The 20,295-nt window shown below is 45.8% G+C and overlaps 1 protein-coding gene across 1 annotated transcript in view; it reads right to left on the bottom strand.

Annotated features, from left to right (window-relative positions):
• Positions 1–14,297: 14,297 nt before the first annotated feature.
• The window catches only part of RTN4R (reticulon 4 receptor), an 80,741-nt gene continuing 74,743 nt past the window's right edge, over positions 14,298–20,295 (bottom strand). The window contains exon 2 of the mRNA XM_020799075.3: positions 14,298–16,531. Within this exon, the coding sequence (XP_020654734.1) occupies positions 15,096–16,531 (1,436 nt within the window). The 3' untranslated portion in view covers positions 14,298–15,095. The remainder of the gene's footprint in view (positions 16,532–20,295) is intronic.

Genomic DNA, 20,295 nt, shown 5'->3' with positions numbered 1-20,295 from the left:
CTAGCAGTGTGTTTCCTTTTCTTCTCTGGCTGCGTTGTCCAGAAGTTGTGGGCTTCCCCGGAGTCAACTGGAAGTGACCGGAAGACTCATGGTGGCATCAGGATGGGAGGGCGCCCTGTATTACAAGGTGGTACCCAGTCCCTAAGATTGGTTTGTGGACCCCCCCCTCTGGTCTTTTCGTTATGGGAGGAAGAGAATGAAAACTGAGATCCCTGTGTTGAAGAGAACCTCCCCTCTCTCTTGGTTTGGAGCAACAGAGTCCTGCCTCAAGGAACGGCCAAGGGGGCTGGTCTGAGATGACCCAATTCTTCAGCCCTTCCAAAGATAAGAAGCCCTGTGATGTATTTTTAATGCAGCAAGTGACAAGACGAGGCAGAAGAAGCTCTAATCAGGCTGAGAGCAGGAAGAGGATCGGAGGTGATGGAGGTTGCCCAGCTGTTCCTCACAACCGCGGTTCAATCTGGCAAAAAGGGGGGGGTATTATTTCCTCAGTTCCTTGCTGAGAAAAAGAGGCTCCATCAGCCTCCATCCCTTGAAGTTCCTTTCTGGTTTTGAACTTTCTCTGTTTTTAAAAAGGGGTTGAGAAATCACATCCATGGCTGGCTCTTATTCCTGGATCGATAGAGGCAGTTTTAGTCTGAACTTTACTAGACTATACAGGGTCCTGGACCTATACAGGGGATCAGGTTCATCAGCGTGGGCAGCTGCTTTAAAGTTTGGATTAAAAACTCAGAGTGGATTCTTTGCCCTGGACAACACCTGTTGCAGAGTTTGAATGTCTGGTTAAAATTCCTTCTGCTACACAATAGGACAGCGTTACACAAAGGAGAATTGCCAGAAGCTCCCCTAGATAATCCACCCCTTTCTCATTAACTGGCACTTACAGTCTCAATAACTCGCTCTCAGACATTTGTAAGAGAAGGAATAAAAATGTTTAATGACTTACGGTTGTGAGCAGCTGAATAGTGGACGAAGAGCACTGCTTCGAAGAGAAGGGAAAGAAGACTCAGAAGTGGAAAGAATGATTGGTTAGTGCTGGATGGATTGACAGTCGCCACAGTCCAGAAAAGGGATGACTGTCAAACACCTACTAAAGGCAGCATGCGAGTTTGTAAAAACTCCAGCAACATCAAGGCTCCTAACCTCCATTGACACCAATTGTGAAGGACCTTGTGCTGGGCTGGTGCTCTGGACCAGGGAAGGGTGTAAACTTGTTTCTTGCTCCACACAATGGCGGCCATGCCATTCCAGTATCGTAAAAATGTATGAAAATATTTGAGGGTACGGAGCGAGCAGCCCATATGTGATCTTCTCTTTATTATGGTTGCTGCCACCCTCTCGTTTACATCTAACTTCAGAAGCATGCCCTCATTGCTATGCATCACGAGCGGCTGCCTTCCAGGTAATCTGGTCTTAATTCCATGCCGTGATGATGGGGGAAAGCACAGAAACAGTCTACGTGTGTGTGTGAGAGAGAAGCTCTAATGAACTAGTAAAAATGATTGATGCTGCTTTCTTTGTCAGCCAGCCGAGCGGGCTGTTTGTCAAGAAACAACAAAAATGTCACAGGGATTTGTAAGCAATTGTAACCATTACATAAAAGCACTTTGACTAAAAATCACATCAGATCGCTTCCCGGGCTTGCTGCTCAAAGTGTGTTAATATAACCACTGGCTCTGCCTGACATTTCTGCAAACAGCTTATAAATATTCCATGGAAGGAGAGATGTTGCTGGTGGTGGTCGGGTTGCCGGATGGAAACAGCAGAGATAACAGGAGGAGGAGGCGGAGGTGGGCAGAGAGATGCTCAGGTGAACCGTACCTGATCAGGATCGGCTTGTTCTCTCTCTCTCTCTAACAAGACCAGCACCATGCTTTCGGCGCACGATGCCCAGGAGAAATCACAAAATGGCAGAGAAAAGAGATACACCTTAATCTCATCTTCCCACGCTGGAAGATGAGACTTTACCAGGGCATGAAACACTAGGGCTGTAAGGAGGGTGGGGCAACTAGACTTGGTCCCTGGACACCAGATTTAGAAGGCGAGGCCCATGGACACAGGCTTTCGACCTCCCCCTGGAAGCCAGATCCACCCCCTCAGGAAAAGAGAGCTGTTGGCTAGGCCTTCGGGGTGATGTTAGTAGAAGATCAGAAGATCAAGGGGAACATCAACCAGAAGATCAGGGTGAAAGGGCAGAGCAGAGGACAAGTGGGAAACAGACCGGCCTTGTTGAGACAGTGGAGGGCAGTTCCACCCAAATTTAGGTAGACCAAGCCTCTGTTCTCTAGACAGGATGGCTGCTCTTTGTACTTCAAGTGAGTAGACCCTGACTCCCCTTTCAGAGGCATAGTCTACCAAAAAGTAAGAGAGAACATAATTATAGGCCAAACAATATACGGCTGCAGTCACACGAGCCAAACGTTGCCTTCCTATCCCCCATTAGTTCATATCATAAATTTGCAGTCACACGACACGCTCTGTCCTGCTCCTTCATTAATGATCACTTTTTAAAAAAATCCATACTTTCACAAATTGAGATTCAAACCATTATTTAAATAGCTTTTAGGTACTCAATGTATACACTTTGGGGACTGCAAATCATCACATGCTTCCTTGGGTATAAAATCCATTAACTACCATGGATAGCTTGTGTTATAGATGTACTGCCTCTTGAATAACATCCCGGTAAGTGTGCTTTCTTTCAAAATTCACATTTTAAAAACTTTAAAAACATTTAATCATTTAAATATACACTAGGAACCTCATATCCACAGGCTCAGTATCCACTGATTCACTTATTCAGAGTCTGAAAATGTTAAAAATATATTTTTTTGAAATTCCTGGAAATGCATATTTTAATGATGAAGTTACCAGAACTGGCCATTAGATGGAGCTAGAGGCCATGCTATGTATAGAAGTTGCTACTGTAGTTTAATAAAGTTTTTTGTAATCCTTGTTTTTCAACATCTATGGGGGAGGGTGGGGCTTGGGACCAATCCCTTGTGGGTACAGAGGTCCTACTGTAATGGAATGTTCAGGAATCCTGGAGAAAGATTGATACCTCCAGGTTCTAACCTGGGATTCCCTCTGGATTGGATTTCAGTCTCAACCTTGCAGGAGCTATCCTTTATCTTGAAATGCATCACTAAAATAGATTCAGCACCTTGGACAGCCAACTGATGCCAGTGTCACCTGCCTCCCGAGTCAAAAGGACTTTATTACCGTTGGAGATCAGTAAAGCTGCCCTACACCATTCGTAGGTTGAAAATCTGGGTTGGCACTGCAGGATTTATCGAGTCCCAGAATAATGACGTTTGAAGGCACCTCTAAGGCCATCACATCCCAGCCCCCGCTCAAGGCAGGAATCCAAATCAAAGCAGATCTGACAGATGGTGGTCCAGTTTTCTCTTGATTGTCTCCAGTGCTTGAGTGCTCACCACCGCCCATGGTAATTGGTTCCATTGTTGTACTTCTTTAACAGTTCAAAAGAGGCAGGGATATATACCCTGGATTTCCACCGCAAAGCAATTCTGCTCCCTGCCTTTTCTTTTAATGCTCCTTCTGACTCAAGTAGACAGCAGAAAAAGTAATTTCCAAACACCATCACTTTACTGGTAAATTACTTCCACAGGTCTGGTAAAGATGTTCTCCAGCCATCAAACTGCAGAAGAAGGCAGCTAAATAATGTAAATAACAGCCACTGCACAAGGTTTCAGAGCACATTGCTTATTCTAGGACAGCCAGCTTCATTTCTTTTCTAACACCCTTTTGCACATAGAGAATTTTATTTTCTGTGCCTCTTAAGATGGAGTGGAAAATCTCCAGTGGGTTTCCCTTTGGACCTTAGCCAATCCAGACCTAGGCCCAGAAATGACCGCTTTTGGTTATTTCCCCCAAAAAATGCAAACAGGAAGCATCTGAAGGGGTTCTTGTTTTCATTTTTCAGGTGTAGTGGGGCCTTAGGAAGGGCCCAAGCACCCAGAGTGAAATCGATTACAGTGGTGCCTTGCTAGATGATGATAATCCATTCCACTGAAATAGCTGTTTAGCAAAATCATTGTCTAACGAAAAGCATTTCCCCATTGGAATGCATTGAAACCTGTTTAATGTGTTCCAATGGGGAAGAATCATCGTTGTCTAGCAAAGATCGGCCATAAGAAAGCCGCTTTGCGAACCGCCGATCAGCTGTTTAAATCGCTGTCTTGCAAAGCTTAAGTCCCGAAAACACCTGTTTTGCGAGCACGGAGGGAGCTGTAAAAATCGTCGTCTAGCGAAAATTGGTTTGCGAAGCAGGGACCAAACATTGTCCAACAAAATTCCCCCATAGGAATCGCTGTTTTGCGAATCACTATAGCGATTGCAAAAAGTCAATGTCTAGCGAAAAAACTGTCATGTGGGGTAAAACTGTCTAGCGAGCCACCACTGTACTCTTAGATCCTTCCTGGGGAAGAAAGAGGCCCTGAGGGAATGCAAAGCAAAAGTCTTTGAGATTCTAAACTTTGAGGTTCAGAGGGTATCTCTAAAAGGCCACACGGGACACATGATTCTCATCTCTGCTCTAAGGAAGGAAGCTGGTGGTGGACCGATCTTTGTGATTGATCAAGGAGTGAGTGAGGATCGTCAAGGTGATGGAGAAGGTTATGGTCCCAGCAGCAATGTTGACTCCACCCATCAGGTTCCTGAGTGGATGTTCATCTGATGTGCCGAGCCTCTTCATCCTAGGAAGCTCCTGCTCTTTCTTCCTTTCTTAGGAAAGGACAACCTTTAAACCCCATGCTTCATCAATCTCACAGCTTGGTTCCTCCTCCCCGACTTTGAAACCCTGTTGCGCTGAAGGTTGGCTCATGTTTCTTTTGTAAAGTTCTGGTCCTACAGTTGACGGAAAAGGTGAGCAACTTGGCAGGCATCCTTAATGAACAGAGCATCGTCTTGGGAAGGTGAACATTTGATGAGTACTGAGGACAGGTCAGTCATCCAACTCCCCAGGGTGATTTCTCAAGCTCCTGGGTTATCCCAATCAATGGGCGCTCTCTCACCGATTCTGGAGCTGGTGAAGAATCTTTCCGGGATCTCTACAGACTTGATCTGAAACTCAAATAACCTCCAACTTTCAAATAAAGTGGAAGCACAAATGGTAATTTTTCCCCATGATGGAACAGCCAATTGATTTCAAGAAGAGCAACATGACATGAAAGGAAGGTCCATCTGCCTCATATTTAGGAAAGCTGAAGGTGGCAGTAAGAAAGTCCAAATACAGTGGTGCCTCGCTTAACAACGTTCATTTGTTCCAGCAAAATCGCTGTAGAGCAAAAACATCATAAAGCGAAAATTAAAAAACCCATTGAAACTCATTAAGAGTGGTCTTAATTGACCAGATAGGTGGGATATTAAATAAATAAATAAATAAATAAATAAATAAATAAATAAATAAATAAATAAATAAACAAACAAACAAACAAACAAACAAACAAACAAATAAATAAATAAATAAATAAATAAATAAAAACCCATGCAATGCATTCCAATGGGCTAAAAACTCACCGTCCAGTGAAGATCCTCCATACGGCAGTCATTTTCAGTGCCTGTATAGTGAGGGATCAGTCCCTAAGCACGGAGGGGAGCCATTGTAAGCACCCGGCGGCCATTTTGAAAACCCGACTATCAGCTGTTTTGATCATCGTAATGAGAAGAATCTGTTCCTGAAGCCAGGAACCAATCTTTGCAAAGAGAAAAAAACCTATTTAAAACATCGCTTTGCGATCGTAATTGCGATTGCAAAAACATCGTTGTGAAGCGGATTCATCGTAATGCGGGGTAATCGTTAAGTGGGGCACGACTGTATAAGATCATAATAGTCATGTGCCATCAAGTCAATTCTGACTTATAGCAACCCTTTTCAGGGTTTCCCAGGTAGAGAAGACTCAGAAGTGGTTGACCATTCCCTTCTTCTGGCACTGTGCATCTTGCTCAAGGCCACACAGGTTGTTTCTTCTGGGATGCACAGTTGGGGGATCAAACTCCCAACTTCTGCCTCTGCAGCCGGAGACCTCAACCACTGAGCTCTCCAACCAGCTCAACCACGAGATAGATTGACTTTTTTTTTTAAAGGAAGTCACAGCCTTTTGGTTTTTAGGGATGAGATATTTTGCACGCCATTACCCCATAAAGTTGCCCTAAGTCCAAAATGACTTGCCAGCACATAAACAACACTCCCTCCCTCCTGAGATTGACCGTCATTGATTGACATTTGAATGGCGCTCCTTTCATTTCTCTCCGTTTGCACTCTCCGCCTTCCTTTTCCAATTTTCCTGCGGGCACCTTGCAGCCCATCGAGCAGATGGCTCCTCCAGATGGGCAGCAGCTGGTCCAAGAGCAGGGAGGTCATGCCACCTGCACAACAGGCATATGCTGAGGTGACTCACCTTTGGGCTTGTGGATTCATGATGGACACAAGCCTACTTTTGCTTGGAGGGCGTTAAAGCTCCCGCCGGCGTATAACAGGTGTACAGAAACACGGTTTGGACTATGGCAGAAGGCGGATGCCTGCAGCTGTATGTTTTTGGATTTAGCAGTTCTCAGAAGCCATGGAGGTGTTCCCTTGTCATTTACCAGTGGGCAGCCTAGATTTCATAGAGATGATTGTTTGGCAGAGGTGTGGAGGGGATCTTGTGAAGAGGCAGGATCTCCAACATTTCCCTCTTCCTGTTCTGGGGATCTGAATTGCCTGCCCTTGTTTTCTACATGTAACAGACACACTTGGAAGTCTTAGCATGGTAAGGCTTGTTAAGGCTCATCTCGTCCACTGGTTCCCATAACCTTGAGTCCCCAGATGTTCCAGGACTAAATCACCCAGAAGACTTCACCATGAGCTGTACTGTCAGGATTTCTGGGAATTGCAGTCCAGGAATTTCTGGGGACCCAAGGTTGGGAGCCATCGATCTTGTCCAAGCATCTTCCAGTGCAGGAATCCACAGCTAAAGCATGTCTGACAGACAACAGTCCAAACTCTCTCACAAGGAAGGAGCAAAATGGGCTACTATGCACTCAAAAAGCCATAATACCTTCTTCCATGTGCAAATGCTGTTTTCTGTGATTAGAAAGCACCCAGGAACACATGTTACATGTCAGAAAACAATCACCTAAAGAAATAATGAAGTAATGGCATCATCAAGACACTATGTTTTATGTGGCCCAGATCCTGTTGCTCAGTGAAGTACATTACACTAGAGTAGGTTTATAGCATCAAAGGAGATGTAATAAGTCAGCTCCTCCAGACGTTCCATAGATTCAAATGGGTCTACTCTTGTTGCAGTTTACTATGCTCAAGTGAGTCACAATTGAGTCATTGGAACTCACCAAATGCCCACTGATTTTGTGGGTCTACTCTAGTGCGATTTACTACACTAAACAACTGCTTTTCGCCTCTTTGTTCAGATACTACACCCCGATAATGCCAAAGGAAGAGAAAATGCAAATAAACTGAAAGCGGAGGCAAGAGAAATAGGTTTTGGTTTTTGGAATTTGTATCATCAGTTCTGCTCATGAAATCAGAGTTTAGAGGGAGTGAAATGCTGCCCCTAGTAGGTATGGCTGAGAGGACCTTTCTGGGCTGGAGTGACTGTCAATCTATCCAGCAGTAACCAATCATTCTCTCCCGCCTCTGAATTCACAGTGAGCCCCGCCTCTTTGCTTTTGAGCTTTTCCCCTCTCCTGTACTCCATTGAAGGTTGCTGCTGAGAGTAGTTGTGTTGGTCCATTTGCTGTTTGATCTGTTCAATATTAAGTAATGGAGCCTTTTATTCTCTCTGCCTACTGTATCTGAGTGAGTTATTGAGACTGAAAGTTCCAGTTAAGGAGAAAAAGGGGTGGGCGACTCCGGGGAACTTGAAGCTAATTCTGCTCTGTGAATCCCTGCACTTCTGCTGCACAGCTAGAGGAATTTAAGCAGAGATTTAAAGCTCTGTAATAATAATAATTTTTAAAAAACACCTCCACCAGTGAAGTGCTTTGTTATTTTAGCACCTATGTATCCTCAGAGACACTCAGAATATTTCCGCAGTGCTTGCTTCAGAGGGCAACAAGACAGGGAGGAACACTTCCATAATTTTTACAAACCCTTTGTAGTGTATGAAATTCCTTCCCTAATACAGTGGTGCCCTGCATAGCGACGTTAATCCATTCCAGGATTAACGTCGCTATCCGGATTCGTCGCTACGCGGGGTGGAAAAACCCATAGGAACACATTAAACTCCATTTAATGTGTTCCTGTTGGGGAAAAACTCACTGGTAAGCGAAGATTCCCCCATCCGGCCACCATTTTCGCTGCCCGGTAAGCAAGGGCAGGGTGCAAAAACGCTGCAGGTGGCCATTTTCTGCACCTGGCGGCCATTTTGGAACCGCCAATCAGCTGTTTTCTAAACATTGCAATGTGAAGATCGGTAAGCGAAACACTTACCGATCATCACAATGCGATGTTTAGCCTATCTAAACATCGCAATGCGATTGCATTGGCAATCGCAAAAAACGCGTCGCTATGCGGATTCATCGTTAAACGGTGCACTCGTTAAGCGAGGCACCACTGTACTTGGTCGCTTTGGTCACCCAAAGAAGCAAATGAAGGAGCTCACTTATTTATAGGGACATTTATTCTTTCGGTCGCTCCCAGGTGCATATTTTCATGCAAAGAAAATATGTGCATGATCTTGAAGTCGTCTTAGGCAGGAATTATTTTTGTCGTCCCATGGCACACACATTCCTGAACACATTGCATTATTAGAATGGAGCCAGACCTGCAGGTGGGCGCTTTGATGCTGATGTTCCTACTGGACAGCAGAAAAGTTCCCTGCTTTCAAGTCATTCTCAATGCTAGAGTCAAAAACTAGTTCCCTGTCGGGAGATACATAGCAGGACAGATGTTACCTTGAGACAGAGAGAAGCAGCTACACCAGGCAGAGGATTTTGGGGCTCAAGAAAAAAAACGAGAGCTTTTGCCATGTTACTTTCCCACACTCCAGGTCCCAGAATCCCCCTGTGAGATTCGCTGGCCGTGGGTTTTGGAAGTTCTGGTCCAAAATAACTTTTTGAGCCTTGGCCAAGAGCGGGACATCATGACCGCTTCATTACCGTGGATTTTATTGTCAGGAGAGAGAGAAGGGCTGTGTGACTCTTCCTTCCAAAATTATCTGGCTGGCATCAAGTTATGCATGCCTTGATTTGGATGTGTGCCTTTTTTTAGAGCTGTAAAATCTCCAGGAATTTCCATTCCCCCCCCCCTGGAAAAAATGGGGGGAAAACGTCTTTTTTCCCAGAAAAAAAATGAAAATTTCTGGAAATTTTACACCCCTAGCCTTTTTCTGCCTGGCCCTCGGCAGCAAAAGATCTAGCATGAAGATTTCAGAGAAGTCAAGAATGCCAAATCACCCACGCTGAACATCTCTCCTTCAGAAGACACATTCTGTATTGTTTTGTCTTTAGGTGTGAGCAAGTATCTAAGAACTCAGAGATTCTACCACCATATTCTGCTTTGTCAGGGCTGTGTGACTGTCTCTCTACCTCCTTCTGTGTACAGTCAGTTTTTAATCGGTTTCTAAGAATATCACAGATTCAGCAGCTTCTAGAAAGTTGTTTAACCACTCTCAGCCTTATTTTGCAATTAACAGAGAAGCGTTTGAAAAGGAGCGGTTTTGCCTGTGTTTAACTGAATGTCTGTTCCAGAACACAAGCTTCCTGCAGTTTGTGTGTGTGTGTGTGTGTGTGTGTGTAGAAGCAGCATAGTGAGGTGTGAACATAATTTGCATGCAACGGGCTCATTTCTGCAATGCACTCCCACATTTCTCTTGTATATATGCATATATATACAAGAGCTTTGAACCTAATGAATGAATTAGCTAAAAATACCACTCATGGGGCCAAAATGGATACCCGGTGTGGTGTAGTGGACAGAGTGATAGACAAGGACTCTGGAGAACAGGGTTCGAATCCCCACTCATACATGGAAACTCCCTAGGAGGGCTAGAACTGGTATAACCATGCCTTAAATCCCTCACTTATCTTGAAAGCCCCATTAGGTTCAGCGTAGGTTGTTTCTGTCTGAATGGCGCAGAATAACGCAAGAAAAAACTGCTAAAACGATGTGAATCGAGGCAGAAGGTTACAAAAAAAGAAGGTACCCACTTCGCATCATATCCCATCGTCTACAAGGTCTAGTGAGTTTTTGTTTCCTTTTGCTTCGTCTTCAAGGAAATTGAAAATTTGGGGGTTGTGGCTAATGGATGGAGGTCACAATCCGCTCCTCTTATTTCTAAAAATGTAGCTAGCATTTTACAAACTCTCTGCTCTCCTGCAGTTATAAGAAAGAGGCTATACTATAATAAGGAAAACCGAGATGTTACCACTAGCTATCCCTCTCTGTTTCTACTATTCCTGTATTTCTAGGGCACCAAAATACCATAATGGCTGAAAGAGGAGCCTCAAGAGATCAAAACAAGCAGTGATGGAGACAAACAGCCTTAATCTGAGTTTCCCGTTGGCTCAAGCTGGTCCTCTCCCAGAACAATGTGGGGTCAAACTATCAATAAGAAGTGTCCTTGCGATGACTCTGAAATAGCGATGGGCGTGAATTGAAAAAAAAACAAATCTCCAAATTTGTTCAGAAATCACTAATTCATTGATTTGGATTCGTACAAATAAATGCTCCTTACAAATACGAATCAATGATTTTTTTTAAAGCAATCTTTGATTCATCAATTTGTTTCACTGTAATATTAGCCCCCCCCCCCAATTAGAGACACTAAAATTGCAGGGAAACTTCCTCTGACGCTCTGCTACAATCAAATCACATGTTTGGTGAAGATTGGTTTTCAGATGTTCAAGTTATACATCCACAAAGTGGTTCCCTCCCCCCCAAGGAAAGTCTTATACTGACACACCTCTATAATTCTTCTAAGTTTGGTGAAGATTTGGTTTCCACAAGCCAGTTGCTAAAGGGCACTTTCCGGGGGGGGGACCTCACTTTGGGAGTGCATGATTTGGATGTCTGAAAACCAATCTTCACCAAACTTGGAGGGATCTTAGAGGAGAGTCAGGGGAAGCCTCTCGTTGATTCTGGTGCTTCTGGATGCCTGGGAGGAACTTTCTTGGTGGTGATGGGGGGCTCCTTCAGCTGGGGGGTTGTTTTATAAGAGTTTAAAGTAAAAAAAATGAATTGACAAATCAATTTGTCGGAAAAACTCATGAAATCATAATTCGTGATTCATTGACCTTGACGAATCACGAATAAAAACAAATCACATTTTTTTTTCTGAATTTCTAGCTGTCTGTACTCTGAAACCTTTCCCGAGTGGCTGGAAGTATCCATTGACCTTGCAGTAAATAAATTAATTCTGTATTGAAACGGGGTGGTGGTGAAGAATCACCTCTTTTCATGGATACACAGGCTTCCATCACAAAACATATTACAACCCCCCCCCCATTCAACTGAGTAAACTTTAGGATCTGGTAGATCCCACTTGGCCAGAGTTGCTATCTCTAAGCACTTTTTAAAACTCCGGAATCTCTAAGTCTTAGGTGGAGGAAAGGAGCCATTAAAGAAGAGATGAACACCCCTGAATCAGGATCAGGCCAATGACTGACCTACTGCAGGAGCTTCTCATTGTTTTCCTAACAATCGTTTGCCCCATACTTTCATTTCCCCTCTCCCACATCTTTGGATGTCACTTATAAAAGGGCAAGCGTCCTAAGGGATCACATCAAAAATAAAGGGCTCTTTAAGGAACTTCTTTCTCCTCCTCTTAACCCCCTTCTACTGCAGGCTGGGCATCATCAGACAAATCTCACTCGGGGTGGGGTAGCCTTGTGCACTTTGTTGCTCTTTTGTTTTACCTTGATAAACTTTAACAAACTGTCTCTTCTCCTCCCCAACCATTATAATTATATGGCTGAAGAATTGTAAACTTTCTGCTTCTTGTGTTTTTCGTGGTCATAAAATCATGGCGTTGGGAGAGGCTTCTAAGGCCATCAAGTCAACCCCTTTCTCAATGCAGGGATCCCAAACCAAGAAGATCTGACAGGTGCTTGTCCAGTTTTCCTTTGAATGCCTCCAGTCTTGGAGTGCTCACCACCTCCTGAGGTCATGGGTTCCATTTTCATGTCACCCTAACAGTTCAAAAGTTTTTCCTGATGTTCATCCTAAATGTTCAGCCTTCTTGTAGCTTGAGTCCAGATCTCCTGGTCTTTATCCATCTGTTTTAGGATTAGGACTAGTGTTAAGGTTAGGGATAAGGATAGGGTTTTATTTGTATTTTTTCTCTTCCCCACTCACACTTTTTGGAATTGTGATTAGAGATGGGCAGGGACCACTGAACTTGTGGTTTGTGCCAGTTTGTCCTTCAGCCAAACAAGTGTTCAGTGCTTCCCAGCCCCACCTCCTCTGGCAGGAACCCACTCAGAGGCAGTGCAACAGCTTCCCTGCCCCGCCTCCTCTGACAGGCACCCACTCAGAGGCAGTGCAACAGCTTCCCTGCCCCGCCTCCTCTGACAGGCACCCACTCAGAGGCAGTGCAACAGCTTCCCTGCCCCGCCTCCTCTGACAGGCACCCACTCAGAGGCAGTGCAACAGCTTCCCTGCCCCGCCTCCTCTGACAGGCACCCACTCAGAGGCAGTGCAACAGCTTCCCTGCCCCGCCTCCTCTGACAGGCACCCACTCAGAGGCAGTGCAACAGCTTCCCTGCCCCGCCTCCTCTGACAGGCACCCACTCAGAGGCAGTGCAACAGCTTCCCTGCCCCGCCTCCTCTGACACGCACCCACTCAGAGGCAGTGCAACAGCTTCCCTGCCCCGCCTCCTCTGACAGGCACCCACTCAGAGGCAGTGCAACAGCTTCCCTGCCCTGCCTCCTCTGACAGGCACCCACTCAGAGGCAGTGCAACAGCTTCCCTGCCCTGCCTCCTCTGACAGGCACCCACTCAGAGGCAGTGCAACAGCTTCCCTGCCCTGCCTCCTCTGACAGGCACCCACTCAGAGGCAGTGCAACAGCTTCCCTGCCCTGCCTCCTCTGGGAGCTGTCCCTAAGCGGATACCTTCCAGAGGAGGTGGGGCTGGAAAGCACTGAACCCCTGCTCATCTGAAGAACAAACTAGGACAATCTGTCAGTTCAGCAGTTCATGCCCATCTCTACTTGTGATCGAAAGCTTCCAGGTGGGTAGTTCTTTCCAGGCATCGGCTTCGAAAGGGAGCAGCCAAAGTACTAAACTCTGCTTTTCTCAGGAAAAAAAATACTAAACATAAATCATGCTTTAGGGAGGGAGGAAAAGTGTGCAAAGTTATAGGAAAATCACTGTGTGTGAAGCTGCTCATTTACAACATGGTTTATTCAGATTTTGAGGTCAACAAACCAAAACTGGGAAGAATTCAGTTCAGTCTTCTATTTTGCAATTGTAATCCCACCCTCCCAGTATCTCCCTCTTCCTCCTCGTGAGTTTCACAGGGGCAGGATAAATCACAGCTTCTTTCATTCTCCCAGGTGAGGGAACAGATTCAAGTTTCCCCCCGTTGGACCCCCAAAGTCCACAATCATTGCAATTCTGGACCTTTTTTTTTTTTTTTTTGGCCAAACCAAAAAATGTGGGAGTTGCCTTGTGTTGTGTTGAGTTCTGTGTGTGTGTGTGTGTGTTGCAAAGTCATGTCTTTTTCCCCAACCCACCCACCCCCAGATTTTTGCAAATGCTTCTTTCAAAACAAAACAAAGCCCCCCCCCCAAAAAAAAAACTCACACCGGGAGGGCAAGAGTCAAAGATCTCGCTGCGATTTCATCTACGGATGCAGGCAGCCTGTTTGGCCAAAGACATGCGCCTGCAATCCATTACATCTCGCCTCGTTTCTCAGCACTTAAGGATGGCTTGCACTTTGCTCTCCTGCTCGAAGGCTTTGCAGGGTTGGCTCCAGGCCTGCCTTCAAGATCCCTTCCCTATTCTGGGCATCTTCAAATATGCATGAGGCCAGGAGAAGAGAGTTTAGGGCAGCAGGGAAAGGAAGCGGGGCCATTAGCGCAGTGGGTTTGGTGTGAGGGAACCCTCTGCTGATGCTAATTAGAGATTGCATAATGGCCCACCGCGCATCGCTTATTCATTACCTTCTGTCCAGCCGATTCTGCACTGCAGGTAGAATTTGCAGGAGCTAAAACAGGAGGCAGAGGAGGTGAACTCAAGCATCATTGAATATATGACGTGTGTGTGTGTGTGTGTGTGTGTGTGTGTGTGTGTGCGTGCGCACTTGTGCGTGTGCGTGATGACACCATAAAGGGAAAAAAAAAGAAAATCTTTATTTCATATCTTTCTTTTCTGTACTTGTACACAAGTAAAATAAAATGCATATCTATATCTCTCTCTATATATATTTATATTTTTATATATATACGGCAGCCTTGAGTGGATGAAAAGGCAGCATTCTTTAACAAATGCCCCTCATCTGTAAACACGGCATAATGGAAACGGAAGATGATTAAACCTCGAGATTCAGAAATGCAGGAGTGGAAATGACATTGACGGGTCACTTCTGTGGCATGGGGAAAACTTACAACATCATCCAAGAGCCGTTTTCAAATTACAAGCAACACTTCCTTTCTTTTTTTTTCTTTTTTCTTTTTTAATTATAAAAAAAACATTTGAATTTCTTGCACCTTTTTTTCCCCAATTTTTCGCTTCTCAACGGTGGCTCGTTTGCTTTTCTGTTCTCACCCTCCGCTGCGGCTCAAGCCTTGCGGAAAGGAAAAGTGCCGTTTCGACGACCATTTAAAAAAAAATAATAAAATAAAACACAATCCAAACACATAGAATTCCAAGAGGAACAAATAAATTATATACAATTTTGTTGTGGCTGAGTTTTGCTTTTTATCGTCTGTCTGTCCTGTTTTGTGTTTTTGTTTTTTCTAAGAAAAGGCATCCAAGTTAACATTGAGTGTGACCACGTTTCCCCGCAGGGCGTAGAGCTTCCTTCCTTCTCATTTGCAACATTTGGAGAGGTGGCTTAATTTTTATTTAAAGGTTCGGGGTTGCTTGGGAAGCCAAAGGGCATCGCTCCGAAACGAAAAAGGCTCCCTTTCAGCAGAACCAAAACTGGCCCCACACCAAAGGGGCGATCAGGAGACTCGGAAGGAGCGGTGACGTGGATGAGTTTTGTGCTACCTGAGCAACACGGCACTGCGACCGGGATTTATTCTTTCGGGAACAGCCCTGCCTCTTTTTGGTGGGGACTGTAGAAGGTTCTATGGGACCTAATAATTCTGGCTTGAAATTGGTCAAGGGAGGGTCAACGGCACTGGGGAAAGTCCCAAAAGGGGAGTCATTGATCTGCTTGTTGCTGCCATTTTTAGAAGGGTCCACCTCCGCCTGGTGCTTCGTTTTGGCCATGTTCTCCTTGTCCTTGAGCGGATTGTTCAAGGAGGGCCGGCTGCTGTGGGAAGAGGGCCCCGCTTTGGCTTTGGCTTCATAAATGAACGACTTGTCCATCTCTGGCTGGCAGCACTTCCGGGAGCTGTCCGGAGGATGGAGGGGCGGGGCGGAGGTCGGCAACTTGCCAGATCTGGTCTTGGTGCTGAACACGCTCGTTCGGATCTGGTTGAAAGAGTCCACGCACCCTTCGAGGTCGGTGCTCTGCAGCCGCTTGAGATCCCGGCCCGCCAGGTGAGCCGGCAGGTGGCACTCCAGTTCCGACGACGAGCCCTTGAACTGTTTAAACCAATTCCAGAGGGACCGGGCTTGACAGTCACACACCCACTGGTTGCCGTTCAAACGTAGATACTGGAGGGACACCAAGGGCGCCATTGTCTCTCCCGTGAGCACCGTCAGGTTGTTATTAAAAAGATACAAGGTCAACACTTTCCCAAGGTCATGGAAAGCCCTTCGGTGGACCGCGCTCACCCGGTTCTGGTGCAAGAGCAACCGGTCCAGGTTGATCAGCCCCCGGAACACATTCTCCGACAAACTTTTGATTTTGTTACCATGCAAAAACAGGTACGTGAGGTTAGCAAGATCCACAAAGGTATCGTCCAGGAGGTTCTGCAGGTTGTTCTCCTGTAGGTAAAGGTACTGCAAGGAGAAAAGCCCTCGGAAGAGGCCCGTGGAGAGTTCCTGTAGCCCGCAGCGGTCAAGGTGCAAGGTATGAAGGTGGACGAGGCCTTGGAAAGTGGTGGGGTTGATGGACCGCAGGTTCATGTTGTCACTGAGGTCGAGCTCCTCCAATTTCTCCAGCCCGTAGAAGGCCCCGGGTTCGATGAGGCTGATGTTGTTGGAATGGATCCACAGGATAGACAAGTTCCGGCAGGAGGTAAAGCTGGTGGACCTGACCAGGCTTATTCTGTTGCTGTGGAGGAAGATCCGCTGGGTCTGGATCGGGATCTCTGCGGGGATGGCTCCGAGTCCCTGCTGCTGGCAGCTGATGGTGATCTTGGGTTCACTGTAGCATACACAAGCCCCTGGGCACGACTCCACCTCCAGCGGGAAGTTCAGGCAAAGCACCAAAATCAGCAGTTTGCTTGCTAAGCAGCAGCCCAAATGAGGAGAGAGAGAGAGAAGGAGACAGGGAGGGGGGGAGAGAAATGCAAATGAGAGATCATTAGCATATTCTTTTTTAAGGATGCATGATATTAGCTTGAAAGGCATTACAAAAAAGGCATTAACGGCCAAACCTCAGCAAACACTGGCTAGAACAGGGGACACATCAAGCATTTAATCCATTCCACCACCCTTACAGCCAGAACGAGGGATGCTAAATGAAACCCTGGAGGGAGGGAGATCGTTCTTACTTGCACCCATGCCCGTTCACTTGTCCTGAGTTCAAGTTGGATGGATTTGGGTTCTAAATGGGAGACATGTCTGGGGCAAGTGAGAGAGAACAGGAGCAGAGCAAAAGAATCCAGAGACTTAAAGCCTTTCCCTCCTGATTTTTCAGAGGGAAGAAACCATTGTCAGTGTCACCTTCATCATCTTCATCCTCGTTTACTCTTTGCGCATATGCATGGAAGTTTGTGTGGTCCTCGGCGAGTCTACTCTCCAGCCTGATCTGCTCCTACACATGCCTCTCTCGTGAAGGCTGGGAGGGGGTCCGCCGGGGTGTAAGCAGCCCTTTTGGCACCCAGGGTGGGCAGGGCCATCTCCCACGAACTCCCCACCCTGAGACAGGGTTGGAAGCCCCTCCCCAAGCCAGAGGAGAAGAAGGCGGCGTCTCCCTCACAAAAACGAGAGCATGAGGCTTAAAAAAGAAAGCGGGCAGGCAATCCCATTTATTTTCCTAGCCCTCACCAGGAGATTGACCCCTGGATTTCAGTGCTTTCCGAATGTTGGTGCCCGAAGGGGAAGCTTCACTCAGCTTTGCCTGGGATTGCAGGCTGAGATGGAAATAATATTGCATGAATTCCTCCCCCCATGGGCTTAAACTGTCTCAAAACAATGACATATTTTAAGGGTGAATTTTGAAGTCTTCAAGATGCTTTGCCTCCTGCCAAGAGTGAGACAACGAGGTCCTTCACCCCCCAAAAATGTTCATAATTTGTGCAAATTATTTCGTTTCTCCTCTCAGAGGAGCAAATCAATCTCTCTCTCTCTCTCTCTCTCTCACACACACACACACACACACACACACACACACACACACACACAAACCAAGCACAGACTAAGGACGAATGATTGGATGTTCATTAGGAAAGACAAGAATAACCCATCCGGTGCTTGAAATCCTTAATCAAAGCAGCAGCCATACGAGGTCTGGATAATTCACACAGGTGGTACATTGTGGGAATTCCAATATCACACCAGAATGTGCAATGTGTGGAAGAAATTGCTATTTTGTATGGAATATCTTTCTCACTCTCTACTATGAGAATTCAAGAAATATTTCCTCTTCCTTCGTGGCATGGAGGGGTCTGGGCAGCACACACTTCCTTTCAATGAGGGGCATCCATGGGCTGTTTTAATCCCACACTCACTTGATTTATCCTTTAACAAGTTAATTGTGTTAGCACTGTTCAAAGGAATGGTATGAAGGAGAGAGAATGCCCACCCCATGAGTCACTGCCTTTCTCCACTGAACCCATAGGGAGCAGAGCCATATGAACCCCTATTGCACCACTCTTAGAAGGGAAACCGGGTACAAGTCACTGGCAGCTTCTGGAGAAAACAGAGGAGGAATTAAGGTCATTTGGAGGGGCCCAAGGGTTAAGACCAGCAGTCGTAAGATCAAATCCACGCAACGGAGTCAGCTCCCGTCGCTTTGTCCCAGCTCCTCGCCAACCTAGCAGTTCGAAAGCATGCAAATGCGGGTAGATAAATAGGTACCACCTCGGTGGGAAGGTAAACAGCATTCTGTGTATAGCCGTGCTGGCCACGTGACAACAGAAACTGTCTTCGGACAAGTGCTGGCTCTACGGCTTGAAAAACGGGATGAGCACCGTTCCCTAGAGTCGGACATAACTGGACTAAAAATGTCAAGGGGAACCTTTACCTTTAAGGATTAAACATCACACCCAGGATCTCCCCATCACCTGAGTCATCCTGACAATCAGCAACAAGATATGGCAAATAATATACATTTCAAGAAGAAACACAACACAAAATAAAAGGGTGGAGGGGAGAGAGAGGACCTTGTGGCACCTTTAAAACTAACTGATATATTTTGATAGAAGCTTTTACTAAATGTTCTTCATATGGATGAGTTAGAATAAAGAGACTACAGGGTAAAACACTCACTCGAGGTTCTAAGATTTGCCTTTTCAAGCCTAGCCACGATTTACGGTCCCTGTTTGGTATTCTGTTCTTTTGAAGTTTGGTTCTGTAAACAGCAATACAATTTAATTTAATTTAATTTAATTAGTCAACGTTCACTTGTGGTTTTGTTTTAGAAGGCTTAGGAATTTTGTGGAGAGTTTTACTCATTTTATTTCCTGGAAAACGCTTACCTAGTAAGTTCCTCCTCTACGCCTTCCTTCCTTCCTTCCTTATTTGCCTGCCTCTTTCTGTTCATTTTCCTTCCTTCCTTTTCATTATCAGCTTCTTCTTCCCTCCCTCCCTCCCTCCCTCCCTCCCTCCCTCCCTCCTTCCTTCCTTCCTTCCTTCCTTCCTTCCTTCCTTCCTTCCTTCCTTCCTTCCTTCCTTCCTTCCTTCCTCTCTCTCCCCTATCCCTGGATAATAATACTGCCCAGAGTAGACCTTGGGTCTAGATGGGCGGGATAGAAATCTAATAAATAAATAAATAAATAAATAAATAAATAAATAAATAAATAAATAAATAAATAAATAAATAAATAAATAAATACTCGCAAATGGGCAGAGAAGTGGGCTCCAGCTTCACATTAGTTTTGGTGGGCAGGGTTTATGTCTCAGCCCTGCGACAGTCAGTATAATTTTCACCTTGGCCTGGACTGACCCAACTCTCCAGGTGCCTGTCTAATTTGTCTGGCTCCGTGTCATTGCCTTAGCCGACCTGACTCTCCAAACTTGGCAAATCAAGCAGCTGCTTGGCATTAAAGAGTAATGAGGCATTAAAATGCATGAACCACAGCCTCTTAACGAAAGTAGCCTTCTCGAAGGGAACCTACGCATAAACACAAATATAGTGAACCTGGAGGCTTGGCATTCCCCAGGTAGTCGTGGTGGTTGCTACCAAACCTCTCCAAACACGGGAGAACTACGATATTCATTGGAAAGGACTAGAAACAGTTGAGGGACCTCAGTATGTTAAACTTGGAGCACAAAAGTCAGAGGTGATAGAATGGGCCCCCTCCAGATGTCTGAAGGGTGTCCTGTGAAAGACAGAGTTAGCTTCTCCGTGGCAGCTCAGAAAAGGAGGACATAGAAAAACTGCTGGACAACTGGTTTAGCTGTGGTGCCAGAGGTTGGGAGTTCGATTCCCCCACTGGGCCTCCTTGGCAGGGGCTGGACTGGATGATCCATAGGGTCCCTTCCAGCTCTGCAATTCTAAGATTATTTAGTATTATTACTATATAAACCAATGGATTCTAACCGTAAGAAAAGACACTATGACTAAACATTGGGAAGAATCTTCTGATGGTAAGAGCTACTCAATAATAATGTCTCAGAGTGTAGTAGAAAGTTACTCAAGGGGGAAAATTGGAATTTTCTGGTTTGTCTCCTGTTGTGTCCTGGATCAGATTCAAGGCTCAAATGCTCACGTATAATGCCCTCCATGGTTTGGGACCCCAGTACGTGTCAGAGCATCTCTCCCCAAAGTCATCTGCCTGAGCCACCAGGTCCTCCCAGGCTGAGGCTCCTCTGGGTGGCCCGAAAG

The sequence above is a fragment of the Pogona vitticeps genome, chromosome 14 (genome assembly GCF_051106095.1).
Source record: "Pogona vitticeps strain Pit_001003342236 chromosome 14, PviZW2.1, whole genome shotgun sequence".
Classification (NCBI taxonomy): Eukaryota; Metazoa; Chordata; class Lepidosauria; order Squamata; family Agamidae; genus Pogona; species Pogona vitticeps.
The sequence above is the reverse complement of the archived record's forward strand: the minus strand, read 5'-3'. Positions and strand labels throughout refer to the sequence as shown.